The 20,038-nt window shown below is 46.9% G+C and overlaps 1 protein-coding gene across 6 annotated transcripts in view; it reads left to right on the forward strand.

Annotated features, from left to right (window-relative positions):
- The window catches only part of Znf185 (zinc finger protein 185 with LIM domain), a 73,465-nt gene that overhangs the window by 40,277 nt on the left and 13,150 nt on the right, over positions 1-20,038 (forward strand). For all 6 annotated transcript variants that reach the window (XM_045140257.1, XM_045140261.1, XM_045140259.1 and 3 more), the window contains 4 exons: positions 1,983-2,180; positions 14,118-14,315; positions 17,291-17,404; positions 18,375-18,455. In XM_045140257.1, coding sequence (XP_044996192.1) covers positions 1,983-2,180; positions 14,118-14,315; positions 17,291-17,404; positions 18,375-18,455 — 591 coding nt within the window. The remainder of the gene's footprint in view (positions 1-1,982; positions 2,181-14,117; positions 14,316-17,290; positions 17,405-18,374; positions 18,456-20,038) is intronic.

Below are 20,038 nucleotides of genomic sequence, written 5' to 3' on the forward strand. Positions count from 1 at the left end.
CTTGGTCGTGTCATTCATCTCTTGTATGTTCCACTTTCCTTACATGAATGAAGAATAGTAGGGGACAGCTCTGACCATGTAGAGTAACTGAAAGGGCTAAATTGATTTGCATACATAAAGCATGCCAAGTATATTCCTGCCTATTCCCGCCTAATTGTCAAATGGTGGTGTTACAGAACCTTCAAGTTTGTGCAGGAGAGATGCCCAGGGGTTAAGAGTATTTTCTGTGGGGCTGGAGAGACGGCTAAGCAGTTAAGGTGCTTGCCTGCAAATCCTAAGGACACAGGTTCAATTCCCCAGTACCCACATAAAGCCAGATGCACAAAGTGGTGCGTGGATCTGGAGTTTGTTCACAAGCACCCATTCTCTCTCTCATAAATACATAGGTATTAAATGAATGTACTTTCTGTGCAAACACGAGGGCCTGAGTTTGATCCCCAGGATGATGTCCACACACATCTGTAATGTCAGTCCTGTGGGGGAGCTGAGACCCAACAATTACACGCACACCTGGCAAGCTCTGACATAAGCAAGAGACAGGCTCAATTAAGAGCAGGGGCACCACATAGACACACACACACACATAAGCAAAAACAAAACACAAAAGAAGCTAGCTTTATTGGCCTGATTTCATTTGATAACAATACTATTTAATCTCCTTCCTATTAAATTGTACCATCAGACATTATATCTAAAACATAGTTGTGTCTGTTTTCCTAGTTTGTCTTATTTACATGAGGAGCAGATGCATTTTTGGTTTATTTACATTTGCTGATGACTGTTGTCAACCATTGGGGATATCTTGTGGAGATAGAGCAAGAGGAGAAGAGGTCATAGTCTTCCATGCAGAGTGTGGTTGTGTCAGGAATTGGCAGTGGCTTCTAATGACTTACACTACCAGATTCTCTGGAAGATTTCAGAGTCCAACAAATCTCAAGTCCAAGGCCTTATTGGTGGCCACCCTCAGTGTTACCTTTTGCCTCTAATCACTTGACTTCCAAGTAGTTCAGCAGCAGCCTAGGTAGAGGAGTAGGAAACAGACCACCCCTTTAGTGAGGATTTCTGCAACTGTTTGACCAACCTTTCTTTTTCCTGACCTGTACAGGTTATAAAGCCTAAAATTGTAGTCTTCCTGCTCCAAGGCCTAGAATGTCTTTATGTTGCAGTAGACCCTATACTGTCGCTGTGGAGAAATTGGTTCTATTCACCAACTTGGTGAGGGCTATCTATTTCTACAGAGGACTGTCTGATAGAGCTGGATGTGACAATTGCTTTCTTTTCCCAGCTGAGACATTTTAGTTTCTCCTTCCCTGAAGCTGAAGAATTGCATTGCTTTGGGGACATAGTTCCTGAAAAGCATGGCCACCACTCCTTTTCTTATGCCAGCTCAGACCCTGTCTGCTGTGGGTTTGACTTTGCTAGATAGGAGCCTTGAGCATGGTGATCGCTGGGAGTGGAGTGTGCCTTTGTCTTGGGTGTCCTCCACCACCTACTGGAGACAAGCTGATGAGGCTGGAAAGCTGAATTCTGTATGTGTCAAGATTTAATGCTGGAGTGCTGAACTCACAGTCTTACCTACCTGACCTCCTAGTCCCTGTGAGCAGGGGACAGGAATGCTGATGGAAGGGATGGGCAAGTGGAAGGCAGACTAGCAGCTCTCCCTCTCTTTTCCATCGCATCCAGCTCTGAGGATACCTGCGGGCATACTGCAAGTTCAGGGAAGAACCAGCCTCTTGCCTGGAAACAGCAGGAATGGACACTCCCTCCCTGCTGGCTTCTGATGCTGCTTGAGCTACATTTATTTCACATGGAGGTTGCCCTTTTCCATGCTGAGGGAGAAGCAGAGCCTGGCTCCTCAAGGTTCTACCTTCAAGGAGATGAGACCCTTCCCATGCTCATGGGAGATGACAGCCAAAGTGTTGGCTGGATATCAAGGGTTAGTTCCATATCCCTCCATTTACACAGTATTCATTTTTCCTTAGCACCCCAGCTGGTTGTGAAGAGAAGAGTGTGGTTCCCAACATCAGCAAGGCCTGGCCAGAGAGACCTGGAGCCCCGCAGACTATGCAGGGAGACCCAGCTGAAGCCATTCAGCCACCCGCAGAACTGAGCACCCCAGAACAGCAGAGAAGCCCCAGTGGACCTGAGCACCTCCTCGAGCTGGAAGGCTGTGCCAGCAGGTAGGGTCCTGTCTGCACAGGGCTGTTGTTGCCAGTGGCTGGTATTTTGGTCAGGTGACAACTGCTGCTGTGGCTGCATGCTAATATGTGTGGGGGACACTGTCACAGCCAAGTGCTTAGATTCTCGTCCTGTGAGTGGGCTCACGGTGATGATTCTCTGGACCTAGAGTAATGTTGATGGTCTCCTGGGACTTGAGAGACTGGGGTGGGGCTGTGATAGGTGAAGGGTGTTATCTTGTCCAACTGGAAGTGGTGCTGTCAACCCCTGATAGAGACCAACAGTGGCAGACTGTGAGAGAGGGAGAGAAAGATGAAAAAGAATAATAGGGTGAAGCATGAACAGAGGCCCCAGGGAGAGGAAGGGATCATGTTTGGGCAGGCAAAAGAAAGGATGATGGGGAATGTGACTGAAGGCATGTTGGTGTGTGTCCATGCGCATGAATCATGAGCAATGTGACTCTGACTGGAGGTGACTTGTGATGTGTGGGCAGGTTTTCAAGTCAGAGCTTTTCAAAAATTGTTGCAGATTTTTTTTTTTAAGCTCACTCATTTTGAGTTCTGGGGCTTATACAATTGTGGTTGCCTAATTTGTTAGGAAGGTATTTTTAGAGCCAGGCTCACCTGTGATATAACATATTTTCTAAGACTATTAAATGCATGTTGCAGTCAGTTTCAAATTGCTGATACAAAGACTTGACCATTGCCGGGCATGGTGGCACATGCCTTTAATCCCAGCACTCGGGAGACAGAGGTAGGAGGATCACTGTGAGTTCGAGACTAAAAAAAAAAAAAAAAAAAAAAAAAAAAAAAAAGAATCTGACCAAAAGCAGCTTGTAGGAGGGAAGGGTTTATTTTAGCTTACAGACTTGAGGGGAAATGCCATTATGGTAGGGGAAAATGATGGCATGAGCAGAGGGTGTCCGATAACCCTAACCAGTGACAAGTCTCCAAGTCTGATAACCAGTGATGAGTCTCTGGAGTTCCGATTCCGCATCTCCATTGGGTCTCCACTGCAACCCATGGTTAATCTTCATGGTTCCATCAGGGCTCCACGCAGGTACTCCTGCAAGTCTGCTTCACACTGCTCATGGCCATTTCCAAGAAACAAAACTGTGTTGCAAATTCAATGACCCTCTCTTTCTTGCATTTCTTGTACTCCATTATACCAGGTAGACTACCAATTTGTTAATCCAGAGGGGAATAAAGCAGACTTTGAAGAGTAGGACATTCCTCCAGAATTAAGGCCCCTTACTTTCAAAAGAGTCTACATTTTTCCTGTTGTCCCAATTCAGGTCAGCTGGCCCACTCTCAATAGTTGTGATCTCTCAAACAATTGCAGCTGAACAGGCAGCAGTTTCTGCCCAAAAATTTCATTTCTTTCTGTGCCATATCATTCTGTTCATACCAGTCCATTCTACGCAGTGCAACCCGTACAAGTTCTTAGGACACTGGCATGACAGCAAGCCTGTCATGGAAACTGATTCTAGCCCATCCCAGACAAAGTTCTTTCTTGCCCTAGTAAGCCAAATCTTACAGTCCATAGTTCTTACTGAATTCAGATCTTTCAACTCTGACCAGAACAGTACCTCAAGCTTATAGCACTGCAAGGCCTCTCTTAGGCCAAGGTTTCAAATTCGTCTGCATTTCTGTCACACATCAGTTCCAAAAGGCCAAAAGCCACACAGGTTTCTAGCAGCAGTGATCCCACTCCTAGTACTAATTTAATTAATTTTATTGTTGTAGTCAGCCTCATGTTGATTGCACAAAGAACCTGACCAAAATCAGCTTAAAGGAGCAAGGGGTTTATTTTGTCTTACAGACTTGAGGGGATACTCCATGATAGCAGGGGGAAACTATGGCATGAGAAGGGGATGGACATCATCTCCTGGCCAATATCACATGGAAAATACCAGCAGAAAAGTATTCCAAACACTGGGACGGGGGATCTGGCTATAACACACAGAAGCTCACCCCCAACAATACGCTGTCTACAGGAGGTTCCAATTCCCAAACTGTCACTAGTAGTGGACCTAGCATTCAGAACACATAAGTTTATAGGGGACACCTGAATCAAACCACTGCAATCCATCATTGACTCCTTGGCCCTAGGCACTGTAGGGGCCTAGTCCAAAGATGCAGAGTGAGCAACTTTGTATTTCCTGTTACATCATGTGGTTTCCTACAGCAGTCACTGCTCTGTACAGTTAAGGAGTATATAAAGTACAGCCTACTATTCTCAGTAGCTATGCTATGGAACCACCCTTCGTGTCCAACAGCAGTGGAATAGATAAAGAAAATGTGGTACTTATATAAAATGGAATTTTTTTCAGCCATAAAAAGAATGAATTTATGCTGTTGGCAGGAAAATGAATAAAACTGGAGATAATCATATTAAGAGAATTAAACCAGACTTATGAATGTCATATGTTTTTCTCTCATATGGGGTTCCTAGATTTTATACAAATTCATAAAATTGTGTGTGTTTATATATATAAGTGACATGAAAATAGCAGCAAAACCAAAATTGTATGTTTTTCACTCATTTGGGGGTTCCAAGATTTTATATCAATACATATAATGGTGTATATGTATGTATGTTTATGTGACATGAAAGTAGAAACAAAACTGTCTATGGGAACAAAGAGGACTAACAGGAGGATTAAAGGTGTGAAGGAGGAGAGAGAAGTGGGGAGATGTGCTCAACATACACACAGCATATGTTTTATGAAAATGTCCTTATGTAACACAGTACCATGTACAGTGAAAAACTTAAAAATAAATAAACTGCAGCCTACAGAGGAGGAGAAGGTGATGGGTGGCAGTGGCAGCAGGAAAGCCTTCGTTCCAGGTGGGGACAGGTTGGAGTGAAGTTTGGAAGGCTAAGGAAGATTTTGCCCACTGGACACTTGGAGCAGGCATCCCAAGAAGAGGAAAGTGGAGGCTAAAGGGTAGCTTCATAGTGACTGTGGAGCTCGCGTGAATGCAGCAAAAGAAGCACTGAGGAGTTGGAAGCCCTCCCTGAGAATCCCAAGGGCCACTGATAGGGCTATGGCCAGCTGAGCTGCAGGAGGATCAGGCCAGGGCAGTGCACAGCAGGATGAGGCAGGAGACCTATAGGTGCCTGTGGCTCAGCACAAGGGCAAGGTGCTGAGGCCACAAGTTGCTAACTTTAATTAAAGGTAATGAATGGCAAGAGAAAGCCGGACGTGGTGGGGCACGCCTTTAATCCCAGCACTCTGGAGGGAGAGGTAGGAAGATCGCCATGAGTTCGAGGCCATCCTGAGACTATATAGTTCATTCCAGGTCATCCTGGACCAGAATGAGACCCTACCTCGAAAAACAAAAATAAATAAATAAATAAATAAAAATAAAGGTAATGGCAAGAGGAAGGTGGTGTGGAATTTGAATGTGGAGTGTCCCCCTCATGTGTGTGTGTGTGATTAAGCCCCATTTTAAAATTATTTTTATTTAATCTTTGAGAGAGAGAGAGAATTGACACTCCAGGGCCTCAGCCACTGTAATTGAATTCCAGATGCTTGTGCCACTTAGTGGGTGTGGTGGTTTGATTCAAGTATTTCCCCTAAACTTAGGTGTTCTGAATGCTAGGCTCCCAGCTGATTGAGATTTGGGAATTAACGCCTTCTAGAGGGAGCATATTGTTGGAGGCAGGCTTATGGGTGTTATAGCCAGTTTCCCCACACCAGTGTTTAGCACACTCTCCTGTTGCTATGGTCCACCTGATGTTGGCCAGGGGGTGATGTCCACCTTCTGCTCATGCCACCATTTTCCCCTGCCATGGTGGAGCTTCCCCCTCAACTCTGTAAGCCAAAATAAACCTCTGTTTCCCAGAAACTTCTCTTAGATGGGTGGTTTCCACCAGCAACGCAAACCTGACTGCAACAGTGGGCATATGCAACCTTGTGCTTGCCTCATCTTTGTGCTTCTAGCTTACATGGGATCTAGAGAGTCAAACATGGGTCCTTTGCCTTTGCAGGCCAGCACTTTAATTGCTAAGACATCTCTCAAGACCTCATTCTTGTTTTTTAATGAGAGAGGGAGAGAGAGAGAAAGAGAGAGAGAATGAGAATTAGAGTGCTAGGGCCTCCAGCCACTGCAGTCAAACTCCAGACATGTGTGCCATCTTGTGCACATGTGCAGCCTTGCACACTGTATCACCTTGTGCATCTGGCTTATGTGGGATCTGGAGAGTTGAACCTGAGTCTTTAGGCTTCACAGACAAGTTCCTTAACCTCTAAGCCATTTCTCCAGCCTAAGCCTCATCGAGATGTATCCCTGGGGATGGACCTTTATATACAGCATCCCCCGTTGCTGGTGCTAACCAGATCACCTTTCTCCTTCTGGACTATCGATGAGGAGCTGTAACCCAGGCTGTCTATCAGGCCTGTCATGCTCTCTTTGCCACAATGAAACTTCTCTTCTGGTCAGGTGCTGTGTCCCAGTAATGAGAAGCTAACTGCTAGAGGTGGTACCTAAGGCTGTTCCCCAGATTACAGGATGGATATTGAAAAGAACTAGCTGAGAAGAGAAGGTCTGAGTTAAGTAAAGATGTGACTAGAGTTGTCAAGTGATAGATAACAATAGAAGCAAGTGGCAGAGAACATGCTTAGAAGACTGTTTTCTCTGCTTCTGTGGACAAACACACCCAGGGCCAGTTGTCCAGCCAGCCCTTGGCTAGGTCAGTAAGTCCATGTATTCAAGGGTGTAGAGGAAGCCTTTCTTTTGGCCTGTACATCAAAACCTTCATCAGTGGACATTTGTCTCCATTTCTGTTCTTCTTTTGGCTCAAAATAGAAAAATGGTGGAGTATTAAGTAGTGCCCTCCTAAAGCCTTGAGCGAGAACATAAAGTAGAGGCTCTATCCAGTACTTTTCCTTGTTGCTGTGAAACAAATACTTGACAAAGGGAACTTTGGCTCATGGTAGTTGTGGGTAAAGTGTGGCAGTGGAGTGTGAGGTGACTCAGCTAATTTCCTCCTTTTTCACTTTCCATTTGGTCCAGGACCCCAGCCCATGGGCTGGTGCCACCGACATTCATAATTGGTCTTCTCTCCTCAGTTAAACCTCCTGAAACACCCCCACAGATAAGCACAGAGGTGTCGCCCGTGTGATTCTAAATACCACCAAATTGACAGTCAAGATTAACTACCACAGTGATAAAAACCAGAGGGAAGAAAAAACAAGTCAGGAATCGGTGGTGGTGGTAGGGGATATTGAAGGACCTGAGGAAGGAACATATGTGGAAAGGTTCAAAGAGCTCAGTGTTTGGAGGAATGGAAGCATTAGTAAAGACTGCAGAACGGAAGCCAAGTAACTTTCCATGTCGCATGGAAATCTGAATCTGATCCATCCAATTTGGCTGAATTGGGTGAGTGAGCAGGTCAAGGGTGGAGGCATAAGAAAGGCTGTCATTTATTACAGTAGATTGAGAAGGGAGTGGAGCTGAGGAGATGAAGTTGGTGGGGGTGCACAGCTTTCAGAAACTGTGGCTATGAAATGACAAATGTGAGAATAAGATGGATGATCTTAGCTGTGAGACAATGAAGAGGGTTTTCTAGAGAGAAAGCACCATACATCACATACAGTAAGAAGTCTCTACTCAAACAGAAGTTGGGGGCTGGAGAGACGGCTTAGTGTTTAAGGCACTTGCCTGCGAAGCCTAAGGACCCATGTTCAACTCTTCAGATTCCACATAAGCCAGATGCACAAGGTGACACAAGTGTGCATGGTCATATATGTGCACAAGTGGTGCATGCATCTGGAGTTCGAGTACAGTGGCTAGAGGCTCTGGCATGCCAAGTCTCTCTCTCTCTCTCTCTCTCTCTCTCTCTCTCTCTCACTCACTCTCATTAACTCACATAAAAAATGGCTAGTCTGTTGGTCTTGCCTCAAAAAAATTTTATTTTAAAACAGAGAAGTTGGCAGACCTGAGGGAGAAGGGTCACTGGGTTCATTGTGTGGTGTAGCTGTGGCTAGGGAAGAGAAGGCTCCTAGTCTGAGACACAGTTGTAGGTGATGAAACTGGAAAAGGAAAGAGCAAGACATTGTGAGGACCTAGAGTTTTCTCATTAATGAGCTGTGCTTCCCGTAATTAAACTAAGTTGCCATTAATGACATCCTAGTGCCAAGTCAAGTACAAGCTTGTTCCCTACCCTTGGGAGTGCTGGCTTGATAGTGTGCTGAGACACAGGGGAGCAACAAGAAGGGACACTTAAGGCGGTCAGTCTTCTGGAATCAGGAAGACTACACCGAAGTGACAAATGATCTTAAAGTTGCCACCTGCTTGGAGATACAGTGAATCTCCTGTGTGAATGTGTTAACAGGTATGGCACTTTAAAATCACTCCATGCCTTGGTATGGCTATAATTCACACTAAGAAGGTGTTTTGAAATTGATGTTGAACAGATGATATGTAGAACAATTCTGTCATGGCAGGCCTGGGACAGCTGTCCTTGGAAGGACGTGATGGTCCTTGATTGGTGTTGCAGTCAGGTTCGCATTGCTGGTAAAAATCACCCAACCAAGAGCAGCTTGTGGGAAAAAGAGGTTTATTTTGCTTTACAGTCTCGAGGGGAAGCTCCATGATGGCAGGGGAAAATGATGGCATGAGCAAAGGGTGGACATCACCCCCTGGTCCACATAAGGTGGACAACAGGAACAGGAGAGTGTGCCAAATACAGGCAAGGGGAAACTGGCTATAACACCCATAACCCCGCCCCCAGCAATACACTGCCTCGAAGAAGTGTTAATTCCCAAATCTCCTTCAGCTGGGAACCTAGCATTCAGAACACCTAAGTTTATGGGCGACACCTGAATCAAACCACCACATTCCACCCTGGCCCCCATAAACTGATATCCATACATGATATAAAATACAGTGCATTTAGTATGACTTTAAGAGTCCTCATAGTTTTTATAAATCCTAATGATGTTCAAACATCTCCGTAATCCAAGGTCTTTTAACTGAGCCATAATACCAAAAAAAAAAAATCCCCCCAAAACCCATAAGGCACAGAATAAACACTCACACTGTAAAAGATGGCATTGAGCATAGCAAAGAAATACTCAAGCAATACATGATTTAAACAGGTAAAACCAAACTCTGTAGCTCTAAGTCCAACAACTCTAGTTAGTGACAAATCTCCCAGTCCGATAATTCTAACCAGCAATAAGTCTCTGGCATTCCAATTCCGCCCCTCCAGCTAGGCTACTCACAGTCCTGGAAAACTTCATCAGAGCCAGCAGCTTTCCTTAGCAGCCATCTCATGGTCCTGGCATCTCCACTGGGTCTCCACTGCAAGCCACAGTTCATCCTCATGGCCCCATGGGGTCTCCATGCAGGCATCCAGCAAACCTGCTTCACACTGCTCATGACCATTTCCAAAACACAAGACCATGCTGCAAACTCAATGACCCCCTCTTTCCTGAAGTTCTTATACTTCACAATACCAGGTAGGTGCCAATTTGTTAATCCAGGATGGAATAAAGCAGACTTTGAAGAACAGAACACTCCTTGAGCACTCAGGCCCTTCCAAAAGAGTCTACATACTTCCTGTTGCCCCAGTGCAGGTCAGCTGGTCCAATCTCAAAGGTAATCTCTCAAACAATTTGCAAGTGACTGGGCAACAGTTTAGACCCAAAGATTTCATTTTTTCTGTGCCATATCCCTCTGCTCACACCATTTCATTTCTATGCAAAGCAACCCTGCACAACTTCTCAGGACCCAGTCATAACAGCAAGCTTCCTGCACAAACTGCTATCCTAGCCCAAGCAAAGCTCTTTCTCACCCCCATAAGCCAAACCTCACAGTCCATAGTTCTTACTACATTCAAGTCTTTCAACTCTGACCAGAATAGTTCATCAAGCTGTACTTACAGCACTGCAAGGTATCATTTAGGGCAAGGTTTCAAGACTTTCCACATTCCTCTTGAAAATCAGCTCCAAAAGGCCAAAGCCACACAGTCAGGCATCTAGCAGCAATCCCACTCCTTGGTACCACTTAATTGTTGCAGTCAGGTTTGCATTGCTGGTAGAAATCACCCAACCAAGAGCAGCTTGTGGGGAAAAAAGGAGGTTTATTTTGGCTTACAGGCTCGAGGGGAAGCTCCACAATGGCAGAGAAAAAAGATGGCATGAGCAGAGGGTGGACAATAGGAACAGGAGAGTGTGCCAAACACTGGCAAGGGGACACTGGTTATAACACCCATAAGCCTGCTCCCGACAATATGCTCCCTCCAGGAGGTGTTAGTTCCCAAAGCTCCACCAGCTGGGAACCTAGCATTCAGAACACCTGAGTTTATGGGGGACACCTGAATCAAACCACCACACCTGGCATCAGGGGAACTTGCAAGATGAACAGTTTTCTTTCCAGTATTGGAAGGGATAGGGTCAGATTTGTGCTTTGGAACTGTTTCTTTAGCAGCAGTAAGAAGAGTGGACTAGACATGGGCAGAGTAGAGATGGGGAGAAGGTAAGCCATTAAGGCAGGGATGGCGGGGTCTGGACCGAGGAGTTAGCCATGGACATGGAGACAAAGAAAATGGCCAATAGGTCAAAAAAAGACCAGGAAATAGGCAGGCACTGGGTAAGACTTGGAGGAGCACTGTGAGAGAAGGAAGTATGAGTTCTGAGAGTTACTTTTCTGGATCAGAGGACCCCTCCTGCCTTAGATGACGTCTTCAACCTACCACTGAGCTGCCTGGAGCTCACTGAGCCAAGGTAATGTGTTCAAACAGGGCAAGCCACAATGGTGTATGAGGTAAGGCTCTAGCTTCAGCCTGCCTGCTGTGGACAGGCCAGCCTGGTGGATTGCCTTAGCATGTTGTGCTGCATGTCTGAGGCAGGCAGAAGCACTGGACCCTCTTGTTCTGTCATTGGCCCAAGTCCTGGAGCATGCTGAGGTGTGGATGTGGGCACATCCCCTGTCCAAACCCACTGTGTTGTCTGTTGGCCTCACTTAGAATGGTCTGTGGCATGCTGTCATGGGATTGGGCTGATCAGGAAGAGTACACGATGCAGTGGTGCTGGGTGGAAGCAGTAATCACAGCACCCTGAGAGTAGGTGGTGTATAGGAATTGCCATAATGTCTAAGTTCCCCACCCACACAAGATGAGGACTTCTCATGGATGGTGGTTTTGGCTGGTATTAGACATCAATGCACTGTTATGAAATTGTATGTATGTATGTGTATGTATGTTTGTATGTATGTATGTGTGTGTGTATATATATATATGTATGTGTGTGTATATATATATATACATATACACATATATATGTGTATGTGTATGTGTGTGTGTGTGTGTGTGTATGTATGTATACATATATATTTAGTTTTATTGAGGTAGGGTCTCACTGTAGCTCAGGCTGACCTGTAATTCACTATGTAGTCTTAAGCTGGCTTCGAACTCACCGTGATCTTCCTACCTTTGCTTCCCATGTGCTGGGATTAAAGGTGTGCACCACCACTGCCTGGCTTCATAATTTTAATTATTTTAAATGCTAACTGAAAATGCTGACTATAATTTCATATCTGGGCCAGTAGCGGTCCCCTGACCCAGAAGAGTGATTCTCTGAATTGATGTTTCCTTCTCTCATGGTGCTCCTCCAAGTCTTATCACTGCCAGTCCTCATTTCACACTGGGTTTACTGGTATGACACAGCAGGAAAGAACAAGAAAGCAGACAGTGTAAGTGGGTGTATCAGTCACTTAAAGGAACCAGGAGAAATACCATCATGAGGAATACTTGTTCTAACAAAATTTCAGCAGCAATTGTGACAGTGACCATTTTTTTTGTGTAAGTGAAAGCGACAATGCAGTGAGAAAACACACATTTATAACCGTAAGATTTCAGAGCTGAAAAAAATAAAATTGGGACTAAAGGAAAGGTCATAAAGATCTATAATGAAATTCCATTTGCAAGTGATGTGAATTTTCAGGCAAACATGACTGGCCTAGAATACCTATGATATTAATTATTGAAATAAAATTGTGATCAAGTTGTTAGCATTTAAAATAATTAAAAATTATTGAATTGTTGTTGTCTAATACTAGGCAAAACAACACCAAGACCCTGACAAGTAGAAACTTATCATAGGCTTTGAAGGCACTGATAAATCTTTAGGAATTTTATATGAGTTCTGAGATACGTTAATAACAGGTTACACATTAAAATTTTTTATGATTTATTTTTGGCATTTACAATGCAGTTTATACACTATTGAACCTAACTATTTTGTATCATCTTTCTTGCTATGAGATGAAAGAACAATTCCTTTGAGTGTTTCCTTGGACTCTCTCGTTAAATCCCACAGCTAAGTTTAGATGTAAAATATATTTAAGATTTGATTTGGGGTAGACAAAATGTCACAAATTGTCAGGAGGCCTGAACGTTTGGTTAGTTTTATGGACTAGTGAGAACTAATACTTGGTTATATCATGCATGCAAGTAGCAAAAGTGTTTTCAAATGTGGTGATAGCCTGTTATCCCAGCATTCAAGATGCTAAGGCAGGATTGAGAGTTCAAGGCCAGCCTGGGCTATGTAGTGATTCTGAGACCATTTCTCAAAATTAAAAAAATTTAAGTGACCATAGAAAGTAACATAAAAATTCTCAGCACCTTAAGAATTGAACATTTTAGTGGTTCGTAATAGTATCTGTGAGTAGTTTATGTTGCAGAAGGCAAAAAGGTCATAGCTGGTGCTGCAAAGTGAATGCAACGCGCTTGCGCGCATGACATTTGGGTGTCCCCACGCCAACACCTACATAGATGCGGGCTAGGCAACTATGCGGAAGTGCGCCTGCGCACGCCGCCATTTCCTTCAGCTGCAAGCTGGAGCCTCGGTGCCCCCGGGAAAAGCGACAGTTCAAGAATCAAAATGGCTACTCAGAGATAGACTTCGGTGAGGCTTCGCCTGCGGCCGTGCCAGCGCTAGCCGCGAGGTGGCGCTCGAAGATCACAAATAAGCTGTCTGCTCTACTGGGCCCTTCCCCCCTCTTTAGGCAGTCAACAGTTTTGAGAATGGAGTAGGGCATGGTACCAGCCTGCCTCTGAATGCCCGGTCCTATCAAGGCTGCCACGGCAACCTGGATTCAAAGTACCCCCACACCGACCCCCATTTTGAGGTCTTCGGTCTTGCCTTGCTGGCTGTGGGCACAGATATTATTAGCATCTCTGTCAGGTCTTTTTTTTTTTTTTTTTCCGTGGTAGGGTCTTGCTCTAGCCCAGGCTGACCTGGAAGTCACTATGCAGTCTCAGGGTGGCCTCGACCTCACAGCGATCCTCCTACCTCTGCCTCCGAGTGCTGGGATTAAAAGCGTGTGCCACCACACCCGGCTTGTCTGGTCATTTTAAATGTTTTTTTTTTAATTTTTAATTTATTTATTTGAGAGCGACAGACACAGAGGGAAAGACAGAGGAAGAGGAAGAGAATGGGCACGCCAGGGCTTCCAGCCTCTGCAAACGAACTCCAGACGCGTGCGCCCCCTTGTGCATCTGGCTAACGTGGGACCTGGGGAACCGAGCCTCGAACTGGGGTCCTTAGGCTTCACAGGCAAGCGCTTAACCGCTAAGCCATCTCTCCAGCCCTTGTCTGGTCATTTTAAAGGGGTTGGGGAATACCTGGAGAAGGGACAGGTGTCAGTGGGAGGAGAGGAGCAGAAATGCCCATGAGATAGGAGAATGGGCTGGGAAGACAGTCGTTCAGTAGCTGATTGAAGTCACCAGGTGAACTTTGCCTTTATCAGTAACCGGTGGAATAGCGCTGAGGCAGAGCCTGCCTGTTTTCCAAGGGTTAGGGAGGTGCCTGGCTCCTGTCTGTCCCACCTTCAAGGAGGTGACAGCCACAAGTGCAGTTGGACAGACAGTAACTCAACTGGCTGGTTGCGTACCCCACCCTCCATATGATGTTCATTCTTTATCAGCACCTCAGCTGGTTGTGAGGAGAAGACTGTGGCCCCCAAGACCAGTGAGGCCTGGCCAGAGAGACACGGAGCCCCAGAAGGTGTGGAGGGAGGCCCAATTGCAGCCACTCAGCAACCTATAGACCCGAGCACCCCAGAGCAGCAGAGCAGCCCCAGCGGTCCTGAACACCTCATCGAACTGGAGGGCTGCTCCAGCAGGTAAGGTCCTGGCTGCTCGTGGACACTTAATCTTATGTTCACCTGGTTCCCTCTGCAGGTGTGGATGGCTAGGATGCAGAGGAAAGCAGCCTAGACACACGAATCTCACGTGTAGGTCTCTACTTGGAATCATAGCATCAGATCTGTTAGGCTGAGGCTGACATAGAGAACCATGCTGTTGGGCTGGAGAGATGGCTTTAGTGGTTAACCGCTTGCCTGTGAATCCTAAGGAGCCCGGTTGGAGGCAAGGAGCCATGTAAGCCAGATGCACAAAGTGGCGCATGTATCTGGAGTTCATTTGCAGTGGCTGGAGGCCCTGATGCACCCATTTCTCCCTCTCTCTCTCTCTTTCTTTATCTCTTTCTCTCTTTATCTGCAGTTCTCAAATAAATAAACAAAAAAATAAAAAACAAGAGAACCACACTGTCCAGTAGCTAGAGGAGCCTGAAAATACAGGTCAGGGAAGGGATGTGGGGTGCCACAAATCAAATATGGCTTTAATTTTTTGATATATTATTTATATATTTATTTATTATTTATTAGAGAGAGAGAGAGACAGACAGACAGATAGAAAGCAAATGGACATGCCAGTGCCTCCAGCTACTGCAAACAAACTCCAGAAGCATGTGCCACCTTGTGCATCTGGCTTACGTGGGCATTGGGGAGGTGCTTTGGGGCTGTTGTACCTACACAAGCACGACATAAGGGGCAGAAGAGAAGATCTTGACTTAGTGGCATTCTCCCCATGTCTCTAAGGCAATCTGCATCGCCATCTCTGTGATGGAACTTTCTGGCATCTACACCCATAGTAGTTCCTGGGGAGCTACTGTTGGCTCTTGTCCTAGCAGGACATGGAGTGGAAGCTGCTTTCCCAAAGCACCCTTTGCCTTAGTGTCAAGATTCCTTTGTCTTTTTGTACTTCCTGGCCATTTTTCTGCCCCCCCCCATGTAATTTTTAAAATATTTTTATTTGTTTGCACACGGACATGTATGTGTGTAGGGGTGCGCCAGCAAATGAACACAGGTGCTTCCACTTCTTTTTGTATCTGGCTTTACATGGGTGCTGGGGAATCAAACCTGGGCCAGCAGGGTTTACAAACAAGCACCTTTAACAGCTGAGCAATTTCCCCAGCCCCACTCATACTGATTTTGATCCACACCCTTGCTCTGACCTCTGGCTTTTTAAAAATAGATTTTATTTAGTTATTTATTTGAGACAGAGAGAGAGAGAGAATGGGCGCGCCAGGGCCTCCAGCCACTGCAAACGAACTCCAGACACATGCGCCCCCATGTGAGTCTGGCTTATGTGAGAACTGGGGAATCAAACCCGTATCCTTAGGCCTTGCAGGCAAATGCCTTAACTGCTAAGGCATCTCTCCAACCCTCTGGCTTCTTTTTGTCTCTTAGTTCTGAAAAGGGGCTGAACTGGGATTCAAACCCATACAGATCCTAGAACCTGTACTGTTAGTCATGAGGATATGTATACTGTTTCTCTATTTGTGATAATCCAAGTTTAAAAAAAAAAACAAAAAAAACATATGGTGCTGTGACCAGGAAGGTCAAGGAAGGCTCTCCCATTGGGATCTGAAACACATTGAGAAGCCTGCCTAGGAACAGCCTGGAAGGAAGCCACTTGGGCAGAGGAGGACGAGGAGGGCCAGGCAGGGAGGTGACCATAGGGCAGGAGGTGGGGCTTGTATGGTTTTGTAGGCTGGGAGGAAGAGAGTATCAGAAGGAAGTGGGCTGGTTGCTCGTCGGGATAAGGCGCATTGGGCTCTCTGCTCACACTGCAGGCCCGGGGCCATGCTTCGATTTGCGTCCCTTGCTGCCTCACTGCTGCGGCCTTCTTCACTCTCCTGCCAGACGTGGCTCACCTATAACCATCCTGTCCTCAGTGATCTTATTACCTTCCTCATGTGGTCCTCTCTGCCTCCCCGTGTTCCTGTGGGGCCTCCCCTCCCCTCCAGGCCACCTCCTCCAGTCTCTCTATGTGCCCCTGAAACGTTGGGTGCTACGCGGGGAGCTTAGAGGCATGGAGCCAGGGTGTCTCACACCGCCTGCAGGGTGAGCTCTTAGCTATAGAGCCGTGAGAGAGCTGGGCAGATCCAGGGGCCCACAGGCCAGTCAGCACGGCCGGCCGGCGCTGTAGTTGCTCGGCTGCGTGTGCTAGGTCTCTTGAGCTGGTTTAAGTGCCAGGCGCTGGCTTTCCTGACGAGAGGGTGATTGCCTCAGCACTTGTGCCAGTGGAGGCAGCGACATGCAGGGTTGAGCCGAGCTAGCTCCGAGCGGCCTGTGCTACTGCTACCTCATGACGGGCAGATGTGAGCTGGGCACAGCTGTGCTGACGTTGAGGGTGGAGCTTGTTGGCACAGGCAGAGTGAGTCAGCCAGGGCCTGGCCAGTGAGCTTCCTAGGAGTTTGGCATCTCTGACCAAAGCCATCCGCTGCAGCTGAGGTGCGGCGGATGCTTTGCAGAATGCGGGCATCTGACTTGCCACCTTACTAATGCCCAAGTCCATTTGACTCTCTGCCCCTTGGCATAGTGTTCTCCAGAGAGTTGTCTGTTACAGGGATGGGGGAGCTGATCCTAAGTAATAATCTGGGCTGTGTCTTTCCCTTCTGCTCCCTCCTGACTGCCATATCCCCAGTGGCCTGATGGGTGACTCACAAAGGCCAAGGCCCTTGGCTGAAGTCTAGAATTCAGAGCAGACATTGGAAGATTGCACGCTTACGTCTTACTGACTCTGAGCAGGACAACGTCTCCTGCGCCACGTGGCTTTTCTCATCTGTTGTGTAAGATGTTCTGTTCATTGACTTCTGAGGAGCCTTCAAGAACAAATAACGAGAAACTGGCAGGCATTGTTTGAAAGCACCAGCATTTTCTTGAACCCCTTGAAGTAGCAATCTTGCAACTGGGCCAGAAAGCCCTCTTTGACTCCAAGTGGAGAGGTGCTCACTCCTCTCGGTTTCTTTCAGGGTGAGAAGTCCCGCCAGCTGCATGGTCACTCTTACTGTTGCTGCTGCCACTTCAGAACAGCCTCCCATTTATGTTGCAGACCCTACAAGTGAGATGGACTCCAGCTCAACCACGTAAGAAGGGGCAGCTAGCAGTCTGGAGGGAAAAGACTCAGCATTTGTTACATGTTGCCTCCCTCGCACAGCGCCTTGTCCCACTGGGCCCAAAGGCAGACATAGCCTCCCACCCCATGAGAGTCTTGGGCAACACGGTCCTGTTGCAGTCAGCCCCTCGTTTCCACGTCCCAACAAGAAACTGGCAGGGCTCTGCCATCTGGAGGACTTGCTAATGTCCTTGGGGGCCATGCGTGGGAAGGTCATTGGAAACCCAGAAAGGCCAGGCTGAAGTCTGTCTCTCTCTTGTGCCCACTGCCTCAGCTGACTTCCGGCTACCTCTTAGTCTCCAGGGGAGCCTGCAAAGACAAGGTGTGTGGTGAGGGAGGACCAGCGGGTGTGTATTATGGGAGTGAGGGCCAAATGTGGGCCATGATGAGCCCAGCATGAAGAAGGCCTCATTTCTTGTGCTGGCAGGGGCTTTCCCAGAAAGAGGTGACTGCAAGGCCTCTGCAACTCAAAGAGTGAGGAGGCAAGAGGAGTTAGATGCTATGTAGAGACTTTTCAGTGGCTGAGCGCCTCCAGGGGAAGGCACTGAATGGACAGGTCTGGCAGTCTGTGATTAGGCCGTTAGTGATGTCCTGGTTGTGGTAGAGGAGGGATGGAAGGCTGGGAAGTGCTTGAAGTCTGCATGGGGGAGAGTACAGTGCCACTGGTTTGCGGGAACCTTGCTTTTAGAGCTCTCAGTCTGAACACAAACTGAACCCCGGGCTCAGATGTAAGCTGAGTGCACAATGTGGTCAATAGCCCAGGAGCTCTGTGTACTGCTGCCCTTGGAGATTGGCACATTGAGCCCTTCTACCTTAGGCCTTTTCCCAAGCTTCTGTGCTTCCTTCAATCCAGGTTAGAGGCACTGGCCCCTCCTGAGGGCCAGGGCCAGTCCCCTAAAACCCTCTTATATACATCCTGTTGTGCTGTGCTTCTTCTGCAGCAAAGGGATTCTCTTCGTGAAGGAGTACATGAATACTAGTGAGGTGTCTTCTGGGAAGCCATTGACCGCACACTATGGCAGGTAAGAGCAAGTGCCAGCTCCTTCATTGTCATGATCTTCTGTCAGGTCCTGGGTTGGCCTCATTCTTGCGTCCTCTGTACCTCATCCAGGGCTCAGTGTAGGGTAGCTACTGGGTGTTCTGTTGAATGGACAGGTGGTGCACTTGCCCACTGTCCCACATGATTTATGGATTGTCAGTGCCTCCCTTTCCCGTGTCGCTCAGTTGCTCTCTGTTTTGACATCCAGAGTGTATCTCTTTTTACAAAATTCATGGGACCCTTAAGTACTGTCTAGTTACTTCTTTTCTGTTGCACATTGCTGGGCTCTTCTCTAGAGCGTCCACATTCGTTCACGCTAGGTTGCCTCATTTGCACACACAGTACCTGATATATGTGTAACTTTTCATGAATCATCTTCTCAGTTTGCTTTCTGATTCCACGTGGGTGGGTGCTCTACCATGTGTCCATGCTGAGACAAAGTCCCTCAGGGAGTGGCTTCTACTGTGTGGCAGTGAGGTTTGCATTGCTGGTAGAAATCACCCAACCAAGAGCAGCTTGTGGGAAAAAGAGGTTTGTTTTGGCTTACAGGCTTGAGGGGGAAGCTCCACGATGGCAGGGGAACAATGGCATGAGCAGAAGGTGGACATCACCCCCTGGCCAACATAAGATGGACAATGGCAACAGGAGGGTGTGCCAAACACTGGCATGTGGAAACTAACTATAACACCCATAAGCCCATCCCCAGCAATACACTGGCTCCAGGAGGCTTTAATTCCCAAATCTCTATCAGCTGGGAACCTAGCATTCAGAACACCTAAGTTTATGGAGGACACCTGAATCAAACCACCACATTCTGCCCCTGGCCCCCATAAACTGATGTAAAATGCAATGCATTCTTCCACCTTTACAAGTCCCCATAGTTTTTATCAATTCCAATGACATTCATACATCCCCATAGTCCAATATTTTTAACTGAGCCATAATACCAAAAAATAACCCCCAAAACCCATAATGGCACAGAATAAACATTCAGACTGCAAAGATGGCACTGGGCATAGCAAAGAAATATTCAACCAGTACAAGATTGAAACAGGGCAAACATCAAACTCTGTAGCTCCAAGTCCAACAAGTCTAGTCAATGACAAATCTCCAAGTCTGGTAATTCTCACCAGCAACAAGTCCAATTTCCAATTTTGCCCCCCAGCTAGGCTACTCACAGTTCTGGAAAACTTCATTGGGGCTGGCACCTTTCCTTGGCAGCCATCTCGTGGTCCTGGCATCTCACAGGGTCTCCACTGCAGTCCACAGTTCATGTTCACAGCTCCATCATATCTCCATGCAGACATCCAGCAAACCTGCTTCACACTTCCCATGGCCATTTCCAAAACACAAAACCATGTTATGAACTAAACCCTCACAGTCCATAGTTCTTACTGCATTCAGGCCTTTCAACTCTGACCAGAATAGTCCATCAAGCTGTACTTACAGCACTGCAAGGCATCTCTTAGGCCACCCCCTGGCCAACATCAGGTGGACAACAGGAACAGGAGAATTTGTCAAACACTGGCAAGGGGACACAGGTTATAACACCTGTAAGCCCGCCCC

Source organism: Jaculus jaculus, chromosome X (assembly GCF_020740685.1).
Source record: "Jaculus jaculus isolate mJacJac1 chromosome X, mJacJac1.mat.Y.cur, whole genome shotgun sequence".
Lineage (NCBI taxonomy): Eukaryota > Metazoa > Chordata > Mammalia > Rodentia > Dipodidae > Jaculus > Jaculus jaculus.